At 44.2% G+C, this 12,309-nt stretch overlaps 1 protein-coding gene across 2 annotated transcripts in view; it reads left to right on the top strand.

Annotated features, from left to right (window-relative positions):
* Nucleotides 1–2,445: 2,445 nt before the first annotated feature.
* LOC124790981 (matrix metalloproteinase-14-like) overlaps nt 2,446–12,309 on the top strand; it is a 121,937-nt gene continuing 112,073 nt past the window's right edge. The window contains exon 1 of one of the 2 annotated variants that reach the window (XM_047257825.1): nt 2,446–2,799. In XM_047257825.1, the coding sequence (XP_047113781.1) occupies nt 2,677–2,799 (123 nt within the window). In that variant the 5' untranslated portion in view covers nt 2,446–2,676. The remainder of the gene's footprint in view (nt 2,800–12,309) is intronic. The other variant, XM_047257826.1, reaches the window with a different exon arrangement.

Below are 12,309 nucleotides of genomic sequence, written 5' to 3'. Positions count from 1 at the left end.
CCATCCATTTACTCAGTTTTTTATTACAGAGGGGGTAGCTAAACCCTCTGACCCAACACGCTGAGCTACCGTGCCGGCTATGGGCTATGACTGAGCTACCCAAGTACGACGTCTTGCGACGTCCTCAACAACCAAACACAACGATCAAAAAAAAAAAAAAAAAGTTGGAAGAGCAAAGGTCCTGAGTTCTCTAATCTTGGTCCGGCACACAGTTTTAATCTGCCAGGAAGTTTCATATCAGCGCACACTCCGCTGCAGAGTGAAAATCTCATTCTGAAAGTCATTTCTTCTTACTTGTTTCATTAATTTTTCTTCCGATTTTTGTCCAAAATAACTCATTTTCATTTGGTTTCTCAACTCGGCGCCAGCGATGTTCCACAAAATATGCTGTTCGGATACCAGCTCGATAAGCCGCTCGTCTTCTGAGGCACTGAAGCGCTCAGCTGACAGTTCTTAGGCTCGCAAGCGATTCCCGCAGCTAGAGCCCGAAGTGACACTGCGTTGTCCGCGCCATAGGAAAACGGTGTGGCATGTTTGCACTGTGCGAAAGGGGACGAGCGCTCTCGCACGCGTTTTACGCAGCACGTTGCACGAAATTCTAGCAGCTAGGAAAACGTGGCTTTACATACTAACACGAATTCTTTACAGACGAATGGAAAAACTGGTAGAAGCCGACCTTGGAGAAGATCAGTTCGGATTTCGTACAGGTGTTGGAACACGTGAGGCAATACTGACGCTACGACTTATCTTAGAAAATAGATTAAGGATAGGCAAACCTACGTTTCTAGCATTTGTAGACTTAGAGAAAGCTTTTGACAATGTTAACTGGAATACTCTCTTTCAGATTCTGAAAGTGGCAAGGGTAAAATACAGAAACAAGATGGCAGTTATAAGAGTCGAGGGACATGAAAGGGTTCAAATGGTTCAAATGGCTCTGAGCACTATGCGACTTAACTTCAGAGGTCATCAGTCGCCTAGAACTTAGAACTAATTAAACCTAACTAACCTAAGGACATCACACACATCCATGCCCGAGGCAGGATTCGAACCTGCGACCGTAGCGGTCGCTCGGTTCCAGACTGTAGCACCTAGAACCGCACGGCCACTCCGGCCGGCGACATGAAAGCAGTGGTTGGGAAGGGAGTGAGACGGGGTTGTAGCCTCTCCCCGATGTTATTCAATCTGTATATTGAGCAAGCAATAAAGGAAAGAAAAGAAAAATTCGGAGTAGGTATTAAAATCCATGGAGAAGAAATAAAAACTTTGAGGATCGCCGATGACGTGGTAATTCTGTCAGAGATAGCAAAGGACCTGGACGAGCAGTTGAACGGAATGGACAGTGCTTGAAAGGAGGATATAAGATGAACATCAACAAAAGCAAAACGAGGATAATGGAATGTAGTCGAATTAAGTCGGGTGATGCCGAGGGATTTAGATTAGGAAATGAGACGCTTAAAGTAGTAAAGGAGTTTTGCTATTTGGGGAGCAAAATAACTGATGATGGTAGAAGTAGAGAGGATATAAAATATAGACTGGCAACGGCAAGGAACGCTTTTCTGAAGAAGAGAAACTTGTTAACATCGAGTATAGATTTATGTGTCAGGAAGTCGTTTCTGAAAGTGGCTCTGAGCACTATGGGACTCAACTTCTGAGGTCATTAGTCCCCTAGAACTTAGAACTAATTAAACCTAACTAACCTAAGGACATCACAAACATCCATGCCCGAGGCAGGATTCGAACCTGCGACCGTAGCGGTCTTGCGGTTCCAGACTGCAGCGCCTTTAACCGCACGGTGTTTCTGAAAGTATTTGTATTGAGTGTGACCATAAGTGGAAGTGAAACGTGGACGATAAATGGTTTGGACAAGAAGAGAATAGAAGCTTTCGAAATGTGGTGCTACAGAAGACTGCTGAATATCAGATGGGTAAATCACATAACTAATGAGGAGGTAGTGAATAGAATTGGGGAGAAGAGGAGCTTGTGGTACAACTTGACTAGAAGAAGGGATCGGTTGTTAGGACATGTTCTGAGACATCGAGGGATCACCAATTTAGTATTGGAGGGCAGCGTGAGGGTAAAAATCGTAGAGGGAGACCAAGAGATGAATACACTAAGCAGATTTAGAAGGATGTAGGTTGCAGTAGGTACTGGGAGATGAAGAAGCTTGCACAGGATAGAGTAGCACGGAGAGCTGCATCAAACCAGTCTCAGGACTGAAGACCGCAACAACAACAACAAACGTCGACGAATATCAGTGCTGCCCAGTTGACCGAGTCTGTCTGCGCTGCAAAGTGTTTTAAGTGGTGAGGCGGCCCGCGGTACAGCGATGGCGGGAGGCGGTGCGGCGCGGCCTCGTGAACGCGAGTGAGTGGCGGGGTCCGGCCGGCGCGGAGGGCCAAGTACCGCCGATTGGCGGCCGTGAGCGCCAGTTGCCGTCGCGCCGCCGCGCTCGCCCCAGCTGGTCCCGTGCCTCCTGTGCCGCTGACTCACGCCGTCTGGTCAGCGTCTCCTCCTACTCCTCCTGCAGCTCGCCCCCACCCACGCACCCTTCCGCCGCGGTCCCGGGGAATTTCTTTGTGGCGTCTGCAGCTGTGCACGGTCGCGTATATAAGACCACGGGGCGATCTTTTTGCCAGCCAAGGCCGCGGCCCGTGCAGTGAACGCTGGGACGTCGCCATGTGGAGGAGCGCACCCTTGACCGCGCCGGCGCTGCTGCTGCTGCTGGCCGCCGGATGGCCGCAGTCGCTGGCCGCCCCGGTCGCTGCCGACGACCGCGACGCAGTGCCGCCCGCGTTCGCGGTGAGTCCAAACACCACACGACACCAAAATATCGGAAGTGGAAGGCTCGAGGCCAATGTTAAGGCCCCTGCTAAACGAGCAAACTTGTTTTTCAAAAATGGTTCAAATGGCTCTGAGCACTATGGGACTCAACTGCTGAGGTCATTAGTCCCCTAGAACTTAGAACTAGTTAAACCTAACTAACCTAAGGACATCACAAACATCCATGCCCGAGGCAGGATTCGAACCTGCGACCGTAGCGGTCTTGCGGTTCCAGACTGCAGCGCCTTTAACCGCACGGCCACTTCGGCCGGCACTTGTTTTTCAAACGGGTCCTTGTCTAGGCGCGGATTTATCAAACAAGCCCGTACAGGTACAAACCACTTCGAAATTACATGTGGTGTCCCACAAGGATCCATCTTAGGGCCATTGCTTTTTCTTGTGTACATTAATGATCTCTCATCAGTTAGACTGCCAGAAGCAGAGTTCGTTTTATTTGCAGATGACACAAGTATTGCAATACATAGTATGTCGAGTGTAGTTCTAAAAAGATCTGCTAATGATATTTTCATGGATATTAATAAATGGTTTAAAGCCAACTCACTGACATTAAACTTCGAAAAGACTCACTATATGCAATTCTAAACCTGTAAGAGGTTTCCACCCAGCTGCCCCCCCCCCCCCCCCCCTCCAGAAGATATTTGAACTCGTTCACGCAATCCGGGAGTAATTTTTTCGTCTTCAGCACGTTACTGTTGGCAAATCCTAGAAGATTATTACTGAATTAAAAAGTTGTATTTTTAAACAAGTGCATTCTTATATTTAAAATGTTTATTGAAAGCAGTTTTTCACTAGTTTACTGTTTTATTTAATAATAAGTGCTGTATGTTGTCTCGAGTCCTTGTTTCCTGAGACTAGTATGGCCTGCCTTCCCCCCCCCCCCCCCCCCCCCCCCCCCCGCCCCTAGTTCAGATCCTGGGTACGCCCTTGATTGACAGTCTCAATTTCCTGGGATTACAACTTGATAATAAATTCAGTTGGGAGGAGCACGCCACAGAACTGTAGAAACGCTGTAACAAATCTGTATTTGCAATTCGAGTGTTAGCTGACATAGGCGACAGAAAAATGAAAAAGCTTGCATACTTTGCCTACTTTCATTCCATAATGTTATATGGCATAATATTTTGTGGTAACTCTTCAAGTCAAACAAAAGTTTTCAGAGTCCAAAAGCGCGTAGTACGTATTATCTGTGGAGTAAATTCACGGACGTCCTGTAGAAACCTCTTCAATGAACTGGGTATTCTAACTACTGCCTCTCAGTGTATTTACTCCTTAATGAAATTTGTCCTAAATAATATATCTCTGTTTCCAACAAACAGCTCAGTTCATTCATACAATATCAGGAACAAAAATGATCTGAACAAGGACTTAAAACCACTTACTTTAGTTCAAAAAGGAGTCCACACTCATCTTCAATAATTTGCCAGCAAACATAAAATACGTAGTTACAAATAAAGATCAGTTTAAAAGGAGCCTGAAAGACTTACTAGTGGCCAACTCCTTCTACTCCATTGACGATTTTTTAAATAGAAACAAATGATGTATTATATATACTCATACTATTAGTATTGTTATTTCAGCTTTAAAAAATTTAAAAAATTGACATGTTCCACATCCACGAGGATCTCCTCAGCAGGGATCTATGGAACGAAAAACAAAAAAAAAAAAAAAAGCCAAGTTTGTCAATTTATCCTCACTTTGGAGTAATGTTTTGAGAGCAGTGAGAATGGCCACAAATGCAGACGAAGCAGTCCTCACACTGACTTTGGCACTGTGTTCAGCCCTCGAGTGGACCCGCCATTTTTATATAACACAAGGGGCGCATGGCTCACTTTGTACACGTGTAAAGAATACATGTCTTTATGTTACCAAAGTAAACGTGCATGAACAGAATCACAGTTTAACCTTAGTTTAATTAAACAACAATAAAATCAAATTACTCTGTTGTTGTTGTGGTCTTCAGTACAGAAACTGGTTTGATGCACCTCACCATGCCACTCTACCCTGTGTAAGCTTCTTCATCTCCCAGTACCTACTGCAATCTACATCCTTCTGAGTCTGTATGGTCTCCCTCTATGATTTTTACCCTCCGCGCTGCCCTCCAATACTAAATTGGTGATCCCTTGATGCCTCAGAATATGTCCCACCAACCGATCCGTTCTTCTAGTAAAGTTGGGCCACAAATTTCTCTTCTCTCTCTCCAGTTCTATTCAATACCTCCTCATTAGTTATGTGATCTATCCATCTAACCTTCAGCATTCTTCTGTAGCACCACATTTCGACAGCTTCTATTCTCTTTTTGTCTAAGCTATTTATCGTCCACGTTTCACTCCCATACATGGCTACACTCCATACAAATACTTTCAGAAACGACTTTATGACACTTAAATCAATATTCGATGTTAACAAATTTCTCTTCTTCAAAAACGCTTTCCTTGCCATTGCCAGTCTACATTTTATATCCTCTCTATTTCGAACATCATCAGTTATTTTGCTCCCCAAATAGCAAAACTCATTTACTACTTTAAATGTGTCATTTCCTAATCTAATTCCCTCAGCATCACCCGATTTAATGACGTATGTTAACCACGCGCCGACTACATGGGTGTACCGAGGCTCTAGCACCCACATACATAATCTCGTGGGTGTCCTGCATGCACGAAATTTTTAGTTTGACAAAAACAAAATAAAATAAATATTTCTCACTCGCCTTTATCAAAAAGTAAACAAACTATTGGAACACTGAGATGGGAGTTAAAATTTCTGACCTCTAAAACGTATCCGTTTGTTTCCGATGTCTTTGTGCAAAGACAACCAAGCAACACACTCCCAAGTCAAAGGCACTCCCCAGAATAACAGTCGCACTATACTGAGAAAGAAATACCGTATTCTTGTCATACTTTCCTGTTTTTTTACAAGTGACACCCTACAATACGCCCACTCCATTCGTCAACAATTGTTTGAAAATAATCCGAGTACAAGGAAGCCAGTTCCTACAGACGACCTCAATAGTTATTTTTTTAACGTAGCAGCGGTATGTTTTAAGATTTCAGTCAAATTGTTTTCACGTAATCTGGGGATTGTTATCGTTTTCTTTGTTGAGACAACGGCTTTCAAGGACGCGCGAGCTTATATTGTAGACTGAAGGGGTGTTACCGCATTAATAGCTGGTATAAAGAAGAGGGTCTACTGACGGGATGCGAGGAGCAAAAGCTCCTCCGCGCGCAAAGATTTCGCGCAGTTTTCAAACGTCGCGTACGTTAGACCTCTGGGTCATTTGGTTAGAAAAAAAAAATGGATCAAAGGGCTCTGTGCGCTGTGGGACTTAACATCTGAGGTCATCAGTCCCCTAGAACGTAGAACTACTTAAACCTAACTACATCACACACATCCATGCCCGAGGCAGGATTCGAAGCTGCGACCGTAGCAGCAGCGTGGTTCCGGACTGAAGCGCCTAGAACCGCTCAGCCACAACGGCCGGTTCATTGGGTTTGTCCAAATACATGTTAACCCGAGTCTGGTCTGTTTTCTGTTGCTTTTAAGTCAGCTGTATTCCCGACTGAGCTGTGGCAGTGTCAACCTGCGCTTATAGTACCGGTATATTTTACTTTATCACAGCACAGATCTTTATGACATAAAATATTACAGGTAGTCATTTAAAAAACATTGTCAAGCGTCTCCAGAAAACATGTTATATTCCTCCACTGATGTGAACCAACAGAAATATCGGAAGGTCGGCGCCCTTGATGTCAACACAACTTATTACTGTGTTAGCTGAATCAATAATGAAGGAATAGGTACGGGCTCGCAATCCGTAAACAACAATGGACTGGTATAAAACCATGTTATTTGTGATTGGCACACTTTAAATACAAGCACGCCCACTCGAGGGTTAAAGGAGGAGAAGAAAAGAAGACGCTGGTCTATAGAATGCCTTAAAATTAGAGATTTGCCCTTGAAAAACTGCTAAAGGAAATATTACTCGCAGTACCCAATGATTGTTTCAACTTTCTTCGAGTGGACAATGAAACTTCCAAAAACTTCTTAAGGCCCTCGTACATGTACGTACCAAGGAAGTTTGTGAATTTAATCTTACTTCTGAAGCAGACACTTTTCGTGTACGATTTATTTTGGCACTATTTTGGAATGGCTAAAATGCAGATAAAGCATTTCTAAGATTGACTCTGGCACTGTATTTAAGGAATAACAAGAAGAATAATATACTATGCTTGACCAGGGAATTGTTCAAAAAGAGAAATATACACATAAAAATCGTTTAATGGAAATGTTACACTCAGAACCTTATGATTACATCAACCTTCTGCAGACGGACAACGGAACGTATGGTAACATGTTTAGAGTCACTTCGCCCTCACATTGAAAAGAAGAAACAAGTATGCGAAAATTTATTCGCTTCTCCTTGACAGTTCATTCCGACACCACAAAGTGGAAACGTAATTAGTCACCATCGTCTGTAGAAGAACCGCAGAATTTCGATTTCCTTTTATTTCATTGCACTCCTGCATGTTTGTTGTAGCCTCATCTTTCGTAATATATGGCTGGGAAAGATGTGGTACCTCTACCATTTTGGTAATTGCCAGCGCTATTTCGTTTTTATTATTGATCGTAGTTTCCGTAGTTGTAGAAACTTGCTAACTAAGTTGCCTTCTGACGGAAACAGGAAGTACACCGACACTGGATTTCACCCTCTCCTCTCTCATTTGTATTGCCAGTAATGGAAATACAGGTGCCTCTGAATGCTTTGTCATCTGGAGTTTTTGAAAATATTGAAATAATTTTCTTTATATTGCATCCCACAGACGCGAAGAATTTGTTGAAAATTTAAATCATGATTACGCTGGGACTGTAAAATTTTCCTCAAAGTGAAATTTGGCGTTTAAACTATTGCTAATTGATACTTATTTATGTTTCTGTCAACATTTCTGTACTGACAACATTTTTTTCATTTTTTATCTTATTTAGGCAGACATATGCATCAATGAACACGTTACCACATGTAGATTATCTTAGTCGAGATGTTCGTAGAGAAGCAGTTACCTCAATGACAGTCTAAACTTCGTCAACAGTATACGCTGTGAACGAGCTGACATGCGATCGGTATCCATCAAAACAAGTTTTGACCCGACACTTGACCTCTCTATTGCGCAGTTCATATGTTAACTCGTTCATAATTCATACCATTGACGAAGTCAGTGTAGAAATCGTCCCTTGACGCAAACTTCCGCTAATAAACATAGTGAATGTGTTTCGGTTCGCCAACTTGAAAGAGTGAGTCTGTCCATAAATTTCGTTGACGCACATGCAAAAATCACTTGTCAGTGGCCTTAAGTGAATGTCAATGACTTTTTTATTTTAACGAAAAGTCTACAGCTACAGTAGAATCATGTTTTTAACATTCAATAAATAGTGAAAGTCTTCTAGTCGACGCTGAACGAATTTTTGAAATCTTTAATCCATTGATGTTATATAGTATTGATTGATGCAAAAGGCGCAATCGCGCTTGCAGTGACCAAATAGATTGCATATGATTTCAGGACGAAAGTGCTGCATTGGTTACGAAATTTATATTTCTTCTGTATTACACCTGTATATGAATGATTGCACCTTATCTCCATTTTTCAAGTGTCGACTGAAGATACAACGCCACCATCTCATCTAGTAAATCTGGGTGCTCCAGAGGTGACTGATAAAAACCTGATACTGATCCCACCAACATCGACCAAGTTCACCAGAATTGCACCCCTGGACAACTTGCGTTGTTCGTGAAACGCTTACCTCGAGACGGTCGGTGATTTCCCAGGCACGAGGAAATAAAATATCGGAAATAAACATCTAAAATGTCGAGAGGCAGAAAAAATTCAATACTTTGAGTGCTGTTCGACTTTAACTCCCTACAGTGATGTCGTTTATACAAACGCATGAACGAACTTTCTGTTTTCTTTTCTTTTTTTTTTTTTTGCGCGCGATTCTTTTAGTCGCATATGCATCTCTGACGTCCAAATTCGTTGTAACGGAAGACAGTGCATTTCTGCCTGCAGCTTCCTTCTGTGAGTTCTGAGAAACGGAGCGTACCTAGCACGTCACTGCGCTCACGATATGGAGTTCTTTCGCCAATCAGTCAGTTCTGTCTTTTCTTTCCTTCAGCTGACAACTCTTGCTTCAGCAACAACGACTCTCATACGAGGACAGAAATCACTTACTGTGAAATTATCTTCTTTTTCAGAACAGAGTTTTGTGAATACTACTGTAGTTGCCGGATAGTTTATTGTTAGTGGGAAATGTGAGCTGCTATTACAAACCGAACCTGGGGCCCTATTCTGTATCGTTCATATCGATCGGTGTAGTTGGTTCGTTTCGATAGTTACGTCATTTTCGGTTCTTTATCGAAATATCCTATTCAGTAAGCTTCTGATACCTGTTACTGAACGGTCCTCCCACCGAATTTACGACAATTGTACCGAGAGGTTTTGGATTTCGGTCTGACCCTGTCGATCGGTGAGCTGTGGTTTATGTACACCTATAATTTGTTATTTTAAACATATTTAGCGGTTTTAGCTTTGGATTTAGTCATTGTGTTACTAAAGAATCACCCGAGGACGCATCCGGTTGGAAAGTGAGTCCATAATAGACTATTTTCTTTTGTTAGAAATATGGTTAGGCTAGGTTGTTACTGTTAATGATTACATCCAAACAGAAACGTTCTCGGTCAATATTCTCTCAAAATACGTGTTATTTTAATGCAAATAAGAGTTTAAGGATCATTAATTAGCAAGACATAGGCTTTGCTTACGTATATTACATGAGTGTGAACTGACGTTACTAGTGACTTTGCGTACGTCTTCCCACAAATGGTTTAGTTAGTAATTATCGAAACATGTTTACAACTTTCAAGTAACAATGGAAAGCAATTATGTGAAGCCTGATATTACACTCCTGGAAATTGAAATAAGAACACCGTGAATTCATTGTCCCAGGAAGGGGAAACTTTATTGACACATTCCTGGGGTCAGATACATCACATGATCACACTGACAGAACCACAGGCACATAGACACAGGCAACAGAGCATGCACAATGTCGGCACTAGTACAGTGTATATCCACCTTTCACAGCAATGCAGGCTGCTATTCTCCCATGGAGACGATCGTAGAGATGCTGGATGTAGTCCTGTGGAACGGCTTGCCATGCCATTTCCACCTGGCGCCTCAGTTGGACCAGCGTTCGTGCTGGACGTGCAGACCGCGTGAGACGACGCTTCATCCAGTCCCAAACATGCTCAATGGGGGACAGATCCGGAGATCTCGCTGGCCAGGGTAGTTGACTTACACCTTCTAGAGCACGTTGGGTGGCACGGGATACATGCGGACGTGCATTGTCCTGTTGGAACAGCAAGTTCCCTTGCCGGTCTAGGAATGGTAGAACGATGGGTTCGATGACGGTTTGGATGTACCGTGCACTATTCAGTGTCCCCTCGACGATCACCAGTGGTGTACGGCCAGTGTAGGAGATCGCTCCCCACACCATGATGCCGGGTGTTGACCCTGTGTGCCTCGGTCGTATGCAGTCCTGATTGTGGCGCTCACCTGCGCGGCGCCAAACACGCATACGACCATCATTGGCACCAAGGCAGAAGCGACTCTCATCGCTGAAGACGACACGTCTCCATTCGTCCCTCCATTCACGCCTGTCGCGACACCACTGGAGGCGGGCTGCACGATGTTGGGGAGTGAGCGGAAGAAGGCCTAACGGTGTGCGGGACCGTAGCCCAGCTTCATGGAGACGGTTGCGAATGGTCCTCGCCGATACCCCAGGAGCAACAGTGTCCCTAATTTGCTGGGAAGTGGCGGTGCGGTCCCCTACGGCACTGCGTAGGATCCTACGGTCTTGGCGTGCATCCGTGCGTCGCTGCGGTCCGGTCCCAGGTCGACGGGCACGTGCACCTTCCGCCGACCACTGGCGACAACATCGATGTACTGTGAAGACCTCACGCCCCACGTGTTGAGCAATTCGGCAGTACGTCCACCCGGCCTCCCGCATGCCCACTATACGCCCTCGCTCAAAGTCCGTCAACTGCACATACGGTTCACGTCCACGCTGTCGCGGCATGCTACCAGTGTTAAAGACTGCGATGGCGCTCCGTATGCCACGGCAAACTGGCTGACACTGACGGCGGTGGTGCACAAATGCTGCGCAGCTAGCGCCATTCGACGGCCAACACCGCGGTTCCTGGTGTGTCCGCTGTGCCGTGCGTGTGATCATTGCTTGTACAGCCCTCTCGCAGTGTCCGGAGCGAGTATGGTGGGTCTGACACACCGGTGTCAATGTGTTCTATTTTCCATTTCCAGGAGTGTAGAAACCTTCCAAACTATTACGCATTTCTGACTTACGCAGCATCGTTTGGAAACGAAGTCAGCCTACGTTCCTCCGCAATAGTATAAGAATGCAGCCACGCGTAGTTGTTGTTTAGCGTGGCCAAAATAACAAGGCAGTGAAGGATTTTGCGATGTCGCTGTTCGGGCCTACTCTTCTGTCCACGTAATTTACCCTGGAAGGAACACACATCAAGGATTTACTGAATGATTAATTTGGGTCTGGGAAATGATGATGAGGAACCTCAGGCTGCAGAAGAAGAAAATTTGCATGCTGAACTGCCACCAGTTGAAGGTGACAGTGAAGGTGCTGAATTGTGCTACTGCTAAAGACTGAATATGATTCCTCATTCTTTGAATGCTGTAATTTATGACTGCAATTATCTGTCACCTTATTTATGTCATTTAACTGTAGCCATTTTTGTTATTGTTTTTGTGGAATAAAAAAAAGTGGTTAAAAAATTGTGCTCGTGGTGCTGCAGTGCAAATGTGCGGATGAGCGGCCGCTTGCTTTTGATTGGCTTGTGTGACGCGAACCGACAACAGCGCTTCAGTTGTCTAGATCCGAACGGTATCGCTAGCGAAATACATACTGAATAATGATGGGTCTCTAATTCGAGTGCTCTTGAATACCGAAACGATTGGCGCAATGGCGGAAAGATACAGAATAGGGCCCCTGGCAGGTGCTAGTCATGTAGAACGGTCTGCCAGTCAAGTTCATCTTTCTTTGGCCTCTGTGGTAACACCACATCAAGGAGGGGAGTGAAATGCAAACACAGAAATTAGTAAGCAAATAATACAGATAAGTAAAAGGCCGTTAATGAGCTGCGAAAGCCAAAAACATTTAGATAAATTCTACCTCTTCAGTAGGCATGCATTAGATACTGACGTGTAACTTTACAAGGTGAAAAGGGCAGTGTGTAACAAGCTGATATTACAGATTAAAATCGTTTTTCCAGATACCAGTCAGCCACGCTGACCACTCAACAACGAAGTCGAGCCCTATCGGTGAAGTCAAATGATTACTTTAGCTATATGTAATTTGCAGTCTTAACCAAGCTTTAGCGCAGATTTCTTTATC

This window comes from Schistocerca piceifrons, chromosome 1, assembly GCF_021461385.2.
Source record: "Schistocerca piceifrons isolate TAMUIC-IGC-003096 chromosome 1, iqSchPice1.1, whole genome shotgun sequence".
In the NCBI taxonomy this organism is placed as follows: Eukaryota; Metazoa; Arthropoda; class Insecta; order Orthoptera; family Acrididae; genus Schistocerca; species Schistocerca piceifrons.
The sequence above is the reverse complement of the archived record's forward strand: the minus strand, read 5'-3'. Positions and strand labels throughout refer to the sequence as shown.